We start from the raw sequence: 8,669 nt of genomic DNA, 5'->3' as shown, positions 1-8,669 counted from the left end.
ACAGCAGATTAGATGTCAGACTTGAGCCAAATCTCCCTTCCTATTCCCTGTCCAGACGCCTTCTAGAACCTGGCAAGACTGTTCCTCATCTGCCCACTAATATATTTGAGTCCCAAGGAAAATTCCAGAAACCAGGAAAATAAAGCAGTGTGCAGAATAGGGTAAATGATTTAGGTTGGTCCCTGCTCGCTGGACCTTAATGTGGGAATATTGTAAAACGAGGGATTAAGACAATGAGGGCGTGGCCAGGTGGCGAAAACTACTGAACCAACTAAGGACCAGATACCACTGAAACAGGCCTGGGATGTACGACTGCAAAACGTGCAGACGAATCTGCGCCGGCGCAGTCGAGCGCCTCCGCTCTTCCCCTCTCCGCCCCGCCCCACCCCTCCTAGTCACGGGACGCCAAGGGCAGTCAGCTGAGCCGGCGCTGCGAAGGTCACGTGAGGGAGGGCGGGGCGCCGCCGCTAGGCGCAGGCGCAAATCTTGGGTTTGGGTCAGCTGACCAGCGGGGCGACCGAGCCTATTTAGGCCGCTCAGCTCGGCTTTGGTGTCCCCGCCACCATGGCCAGTCAGTCGCAGGGCATCCAGCAGCTGCTGCAGGCTGAGAAGCGGGCCGCCGAGAAGGTGTCCGAGGCCCGGAAGCGTGAGTTTCGGGGTGGGGCGGCCAGGCGTGGCGCGAGGCCCGGGAACGCCGCCAAGCTGCGAGCGGTGGTCGGTGGATGAGGCCCCGCAACTCTGCGGGGTGGGGGTGGTGGGCGATCGCGGAGGGGTGTGTTTCAAGGCTCTGGAAGGCGTGTAGGCCGGCTGGAAGTTGCGTTGTGGGATAATAGATCGGGCGTGTAGACAACCATGGGTGGGCGTCCTTCTTGGTGTCTGGGAGGCGTGTACAATGGGGATATCTAAGCGGAATTCATTGTCTTCCCCCTACCCACTGTTTTTGCTTTTCTGGGTGCTCTGTCCCAGAGAAGGCAGCCACCATCCACGCAGCTGCTCAGTTCTATTTCCTCGTCTCCCTCGTTCGTCACCTTTAGTCGTGATGGTTTATGTATCTGTTCATTTTTACCTCCTGCATACCGCCGGGATCTTAGTCCAGGTCATCAAGTTCTCCGAGGCTCCTATAGCAGGCTAATTCGTTGAGTCCTTCAGTGTTTTTAAAATGTGGCTGATGGGTACCAAGCACGGTGTCCGATGTGTCTGTGACCTCCGTCATCGTGGTATTTAGAATCCCAGTGAAGGCAGCAGATACTGGGTCGGTTAATTGCAAGTGAATTGAGAAATGCGAGGTTGCTAAAGAATTTAACAGGTAGATCTAATCTAGACTGGTGAGTGGAAATTTCCTCTTCTCCAGTCCATTCGCACTGCAGTTGCCCTCCTGGAATGCTACTGTGACTTTCCCACCACCTTCACAGCCAACAGACGTTTAGTGCCTGCAGAATAAAACCCAACTTCCTTATTACTTATTAGAGTGGTGGAGGCACTTTTGGATCAGTTCTTGCTTTCTTCTCTCATCTCACAGGTACTCTCCTCCACACTGCTGAACCACTGTGATTCCTCAAAGGCACCTTCGTTGCTTTCCCTGCAAGCCTTTGCATAGCTGTTTGCCCTGATTGCATGAGGCTTTTCCGAGTTTCTTGTGTTTGTTCTCTTTTAACCTTCCTTCAGATGTCAAAATTGAAGCAGCAGTTATTCTAAGAAGCCTTTCCTGACTTGACCATCTCCCCTCAGACTAGGCTAGGAGTCCTATTTCTGTCATTGCAGTGCAATTACTACCCGTGTCTTCATATGGCTCAGTCACTCTGCTCAACTTATGGAGATGAGGGACTGTGTCTGATTTATGTATTCAGTTTTCCATCTGGCGAGATGGATATTTCTATTCCTACTTTACAGATGGGAAAAATGAGGCTCAGAGAGAAATGATTTGTACACATCCTGGGAAGTAGCATAGCTGGGTTTGGAGGTCTCCTTTCTTCTGCAAAGATAAAATACCAAGAAATACTCGTTTTAGTAATTCCGTGCTGTTTCTCCTAGTATAAGACACGCTTACACCCAAGTTCATGGCTATTTTGTGATCCTCTGTGTTTCATAGAAAAAGCTTTCTTTGAGGCAGCTGGGGATGGGAACAAGACTTTTAGACTTGCTCTGGTGACTGGAAAGTTCTGTTTTCCTCACAAATTGTTTCTGATTATGCCCTTGACACAGTAGTTCCAGAATGACTTCTGGATGGCTCATCAGTAACAAGTTGTACTGTTGGGAAGCATGTGAGATTATTTGGGGGAAGTGCAGGAACAAACAGTTGGAATATGGTAAGAATAATTATGAATGCTTTGGGGAAATGGGTCATGTTTTACACCATTCTTGATCCCATCAAGTCTGGTGCAGGTGCCTGTGTATTTCAGTAGCTACATTTGTACTGAATTAACTTGTTTTTAAAGAGTTTATGGCTAATATACATCTCAGGATTTGCAATAACTAGGAACAGAAGTATTGAGAAGCACTACAATTTAAAAAAAATTATTGCCTTTCTTATTCTGTAATTATAATTGACTTGCTTAGTTAGTAATTGGGAAGAGGCAGTGCATGATGTGGTATAATGGTGCAACCCAAATTTTTCATGTGATTATTGCTTTGAGCCATAATACTTTTTGTTTGTTTTTTGTTTTTTTATTTTTTATTCATTTTAGAAAGGAGAGAGAGAGGGAGAGAGAGAGAAGGGGGGAGGAGCAGGAAGCATCAACTCCCATATGTGCCTTGACCAGGCAAGCCCAGGGTTTCGAACCAGCGACCTCAGCATTTCCAGGTCGACGCCTTATCCACTGCGCCACCACAGGTCAGGTCGAGCCATAATACTTTTTAAAAAATAATTGTGTTATGGTTTATTTCATTGGAGTGAAACAACACTGGCTCCCATATATAAAGCCCATTAAAAACAAGATTGAGGAGAAAAAGCATTTTCAGTTCACATATTTATTTTTAGTTTTCAGAGAAGCCTGTCAAAATTGAATGTTGAAAGGCAGAGAATGTATTATTATCTTGGTGATTAATTCAGGGAGCGGTGGGAGTTGGGAGTGATCAGGAGGGTGGTATTGTGAAATTATATGGAGCTACTGCATGATGTTTGGGCCATTAGTGCCATTTGTAGATGGTTGGTTTGGATAAGATCTCTGGCTTTGAAATGTAGCTTCAAATACAACTGATGAGGATAGTATGAAGAGCACTGGGCACAGGTTGGTTGAGCGGAGAGCAGCTAGGTTCTAAATAGTGCTGAAGTAAATACACGCTTGCAGAAGTAGTCTTGGAGTGCTTAGAGAGAGATCTGTTGATTGTTTGAGACTTGCCTCACGGAGTGTTGATGTAATGGGTCATTAGGGTCCAGGATTCTATTCTTTCTTAATCAGGAGGTGGAAGGTTAAATTTAATTTCATTCGTCCACATGGGTTGAGTGGAATTTGGACAATTGATATACAATGATGTATAATAAAGCTTAGTTTTAGATGCCGGATATTTTTTGCTCCGAATTACATAAATCTTCAGATTGATTGCCTACCCCCCCCCCACCCCCGTTTGAGTATCTGAAAACTTTGGTGAACAGAGAGTAAAAGTGTCTGTTAGTAGGTCTTGGGGTCTCTTTTTATACAGGTTCCAGTAGAACTTAGAGAATTTTTCCAGCTGTGTATTATACACACATGTATATATGTTTCTAGTGTCTTCTAGAAACCAGACCACCTGTGTGTCTGTGCAGTCTTCCTGTCCATTGCTGTTCGTTTTCCTTCCCAATACCACTTTCATTACCCAGACCCTTGTGCACAGGCTTGGCTTTTAGTTTCCAGTATGACATCATCTGTTTCATTAGTTAGATTTTCGGTTGCTGTCCCTGGGGAGCATATTAGTCTTCTTGGGAGGCTTCTCAGCAGAGCTCCAACTGTAATCAACATAAGATGTTTACTTCTTGGGAAGAGGAAGAGTTCCTTAGATGGCTGATGTCACCCGTCGGTTCTTAGTAGTTGAGATTGGAAGAATATTCTGATGCATTCTGAAGTTATTTTTTCATCATCTTTACAGTCTGTAGTTATGGAAGGCAGTCAGTCCTTTTTATCTAGTTACTTTCTAGTTAAAGCTTGTAGGAGGCAGGAACCTCTACTGTCAGTAAGCTCTGAATTCCCTGTCTCCCTTGAATGTCTCTTGCAACTGTATCTTTAAAAACTTTTTTCTTTGTTTACATTAGATTGTGTGTGTGTGTGTGTGTGTGTGAGAGAGAGAGAGAGAGAGAGAGAGAGAGAGTGACAGACAGAGCTGGACAGATGGGGACAGGCAGACAGGAAGGGAGAGAGATGAGAAGCATCAGTTCTTCATTGTGGCATCTTAGTTGTTTGTTCATTGCTTTCTCAAATGTGCCTTGATGGGGTGGGGGTGGTGGCTACAGCAGAGCGAGTGACCCCTTGTTTAAGCCAGCAACCTTGGGCTTACGCCAGTGACCTTGGGCTTCAAGCCAGCAACCATGGGGTCATGTCTATAATCTCACGCGCAAGCCAGAGTCCCCATGCTCAAGCTGGATGAGCCTGCGCTCTAGCCGGTGACCTTGTACAATAGTTTTGAACCTGGGTCCTCAGTGTCCCAGTTTGATGCTTTATCCACTGCACCACCGCCTGGTCAGGCTGTTTATGTTAGAATTTACCACCTCAGTTTCTGCTTCCTCATTTTGTCTTTTAACCACTTCCTGATGTAGCTTGTTCTTTTGATTGAAAACAGGAAAGAACCGGAGACTGAAACAGGCCAAAGAAGAGGCTCAGGCTGAAATTGAACAGTACCGCCTGCAGAGGGAGAAGGAGTTCAAGGCCAAGGAAGCTGCGGTGGGTTCCGTTTATTTTCACTACTGCTTTAGTGTGGAGGCTTCCCTCCCCACCCCTCCCCTCCAGGCTCTCAAAAGACCCAGCATAGCTTGCTGATTCTCATTCTGGCTGAATTTTAAAATTTTGGTTATTGAATGTTTTGTTAGATTCTCAGGCTGAATCTCTTAGGGCGACCAGTTTGTAACTAACGTTGGATCTTAGTCTTCCCTTATTCAGTCATTTAAAAATAGCTGTCAAACAGGTACCATGTGCCAGGCCCTGTGCCAGATGCTAGGTGGTGAGCTGTGAACAGAAATAGACATGGTCCTTGCCCTCATGGCGCTTACTGACTGGTGGTCAAGGAGACTCAGTAATGAATGCAAGTCCTACAAACCCGCCTCTGTGAAAGGGTGGTGGCAGAGATACACAGATCACACGGAGCCCCCCTTTGGTGACGATAAAGACACGTACCAGTAGTATAGGCTAGATGACCAGGCGTGGAGTGCGTACAGTAATAGTATAGAAACACGTTGCCAAAAGTATAAAGGAAGCAAGGAAAATTCTGGAAAGGGAAAAGGATAGAGGAGGTCTTCACGGAGAAAAGAAACTCCATCAGGATTGTTGGGTATAGGTCCCCAACCCCCGGGCCACGGGCCGATACCGGTCCGTGGGCCATTTGGTACCGGTCCGCAGAGAAAGAATAAATAACTTACATTATTTCCGTTTTATTTATATTTAGGTCTGAATGATGTTTTATTTTTAAAAAATGACCAGATTCCCTGTTACATCCATCTAAGACTCACTCTTGACATTGTCTCGGTCACGTGATACATTTATCTGTCCCACCCTAAAGGCTGGTCCGTGAAAATATTTTCTGACATTAAACCGGTCCGTGGCCTAAAAAAGGTTGGGGCCACTGGTATAGGTAACAGAAAACAGTTCAAACTCGCTTAGACAAAACGGGAATGAGTGAAATACTCAGATGAAAAGCTAACTTGTTTTTTATCCAGAAGCTTAAAGAAAGATCCAAGGACACTATTTTCATCTCTCAGCTCTGCCTTTGGCTCTGTGGGCTTCATTCTCAAGTTCTGCATTGTGGCCTCTGCGAGTTCCAGGTGCACATGCTTCCCTCTTAGCAGTAAATAGAGTTTCACTCACGTTTGCATTGGGCAATAACAGTGTTATTAAAACTTAAAATATTTCTCTGACTCTTAACCTGGGCAGATTGGTGCTGTACATTGTCAGACTGCCCACAGAACCGTGTAGAAATACTCGTGGGGGCAGCCATCTCATCTCGTTTTCACATTGCTGCTGCAGTCGCTTATGGAGACAGTATCTGTATTGTGCCACAAGCATGAGCTCTCAGTTCTTCTAGTATTTCATTCTAACTTCTTCAGCATTGGGTCCTGGGGTTTGGCATAGAGTTTATGTTCATAGAATAGAGCTAGTGGGGTTATGGACTTTTAAGAAATACGACCTAGCAACTGAGCTAACCATTATGAAATGCCTCAGGGTATTCCTCTAGTGTGAACAGTTATAGTAGAGGGTGAAGAGCCCTAGATTTGAATCTTAGCATGTTTACCCTGACCTCTTGAGCCTTGGTTTCCTCATCTGTGGAAAGGGGAGTGATAGCCTCCTCATAGGTTATGGAGGAATAGGTAATGTGAGAGCATGCTTTGTAAACTGTCTTGTGTTATACAGATGGAACGGGATATAGTTGTTATATGTAGTGAGGGGAGAACAGGTTAGGTGATACAAAGGGTCAGACACAAAAAGTATGTGTTAAGAACCTGATAGGTCAAGTTGTAATAATGTAGGTATAGCAGTTAACAGAAAGCCATACATAATGTGACGGCAGTAGATCAGTGTTTGTAAAACTGTGAATGGAGACTGAAGGGGTAAGACATACATACAGTAAAATATTAAAGCAGTTAAATGGGGCAGTGGTGAGAAGTTAGTTTCTCTCCCACCCAGACCTGTAGTTCTCCTCAGAGATAGTCACTATGCATAATATCTTGTGTATTCTAGAGTATTCATGTTTGAAAGAACAGGTATTATGTATTTATAATACTAATGAATCTCCTGCTGAACTTGAGCTAAAATGTTAACCAGTAATGGTGAAACTCTGTATTGCATCCCAAATTGCATCCCCCTTGTGCCTTTGTGTTTATTATTTTTTCTAAAGTTTTTTTAAACACCATATATTCCCCCCCCATTTAAAACCAAACAAGCAAACTTATATATTAACCACTGACACCATTCTATTATCTTGCTTTCTTTCCCTAAAACTGCATATTTTATAGTTCCTTCTGTCTTGTAATACCCATTTAGCTCATCTCTCAATAGCTAAATGTGGTGTAGATGCGCCAGCATTTGTTTAACCACTTTTCAGTCCTCGGGCCTTCAGGTCCCTTCCAGTCTTTGGTTGGGCTGTATGTTCGACTCTAGGGAGAGGTCAGTATGTTGCTCTCTGGAAGAACTTCCTATCAGTGGAAATGCTGTGCAGTTTACTCCTTGATAGATGTTTTCAGGTTGGCCACCAAAGTGACTGCATCAGTTTTTGCTTCCATTAACTCTGAGAATGCCAACTTCCTGCATGCTCTTTAATATCGAGGCTTCATTGCCTACTGCTGCTTGTTTATATTCATTGATAACATTGGGTTTTTCCAAAAGTACGAAAGTTGCTTAGCAATTTTCCTGGCTAATCAGAGCGTCGTTCTGACATTCCATGTGTCATTACTCCTGACCGCAGGCTCTGGGATCCCATGGCAGTTGCAGCACTGAAGTGGAGAAGGAAACTCAGGAGAAGATGACCATCCTCCAGACTTACTTCCAGCAGAACAGGGATGAAGTCCTGGATAACCTCCTGGCCTTTGTCTGCAACATCCGGCCAGAAATCCATGAAAACTATCGCATAAATGGATAGGGAAGAACAAAGAAGCACCTGGTCCGTGGATTGGCCTTTAAGATGCCTCCATGGATAGGAAGCTTCTGCAAAGCTTGAGTTACATTCCTGTGAAAGGCATTAAATTATTCTCTATGTTATATAGTAGGTCTTTTTACTTTTTGAAGAACAGCAAATCTAGTTACTTTGTATAAACTTAGACCTTATCCAAAGATTTCATCTTTTTACCTCTTACTAGAAATTTAATGGGTATATATTGTCTGTTTTTCTATGCCTTTTAGCTCAAGCAACGTATATATTGACTTTTTCTTTCTTAGATGTAGTAAGAGACACCTTTTTTTTTTTTTTTTTAAAGAAAGAAAGGGATTAAATGTACTTGTTTTCCCTAAAGCTTTCTTGAAGGTCAGGGGCTTTCTCTATGAAAAAGTAGTAAATAGTTGTTTGTAACCTCTGTAAAGCAGCAGCCAGCCTTACAATAGTCCTTTCTGACTAAAGGTTAGAACAGTGAATGCTAGTGTAATTGTTTGGGCTGCTTTTAGTATCTCTTGCTCAAAATTACTAGATGATAGAATTCAAGAACTTGTTACATGTTATTACTTGGTGTACTGATAATCATTTAAAAGTAAATACTGTTTGTCATGTGTTTTTCCCCTTTGGTTCATTCTTTTTGATGATGCAGAGTATGTTGATGCAGATGTTTTGCACAATTTCACTGAGGAAATTAAATTAGCACATGTATCACATACACATTCCCGCATGTACTTAGAAAATATTCTTGGTCTGCATCTTAGCTGGAAGGAAAGGATCACTTGTGATTTCACCCACCAGCTGTTTTGAAAACAAGCAACTAGTAAGTCAGCAGTTTGCCTTTTGTCCAGAGCACCCTGGCCTGGGGCAGCCTGGGGCAGGTTACCGAGCATGTTTCTTTCCTGGTT

General features: G+C 43.8%; 1 protein-coding gene across 1 annotated transcript; it reads left to right on the top strand.

Annotated features, from left to right (window-relative positions):
- Positions 1–476: 476 nt before the first annotated feature.
- ATP6V1G1 (ATPase H+ transporting V1 subunit G1) lies at positions 477–8,380 on the top strand. Its single transcript, XM_066367331.1, has 3 exons — positions 477–646; positions 4,750–4,850; positions 7,582–8,380. Exons 1-3 carry the CDS (start codon positions 565–567, stop codon positions 7,753–7,755), a joined length of 357 nt encoding a protein of 118 aa, XP_066223428.1. The 5' UTR covers positions 477–564; the 3' UTR covers positions 7,756–8,380.
- Positions 8,381–8,669: the final 289 nt, after the last annotated feature.

This window comes from Saccopteryx leptura, chromosome 2, assembly GCF_036850995.1.
Source record: "Saccopteryx leptura isolate mSacLep1 chromosome 2, mSacLep1_pri_phased_curated, whole genome shotgun sequence".
Lineage (NCBI taxonomy): Eukaryota > Metazoa > Chordata > Mammalia > Chiroptera > Emballonuridae > Saccopteryx > Saccopteryx leptura.
Note: the sequence above shows the minus strand (reverse complement) of the source record. Positions and strands in the feature narration are given on the sequence as shown.

Coding starts and splice junctions, on each gene's coding strand:
- ATP6V1G1 (XM_066367331.1), top strand. CDS start 565: ATGGCCAGTCAGTCGCAGGGCATCCAGCAGCTGCTGCAGGCTGAGAAG. Junction 647..4,749: donor GGTGTCCGAGGCCCGGAAGC/GTGAGTTTCGGG, acceptor GATTGAAAACAG/GAAAGAACCGGAGACTGAAA. Junction 4,851..7,581: donor TCAAGGCCAAGGAAGCTGCG/GTGGGTTCCGTT, acceptor TCCTGACCGCAG/GCTCTGGGATCCCATGGCAG.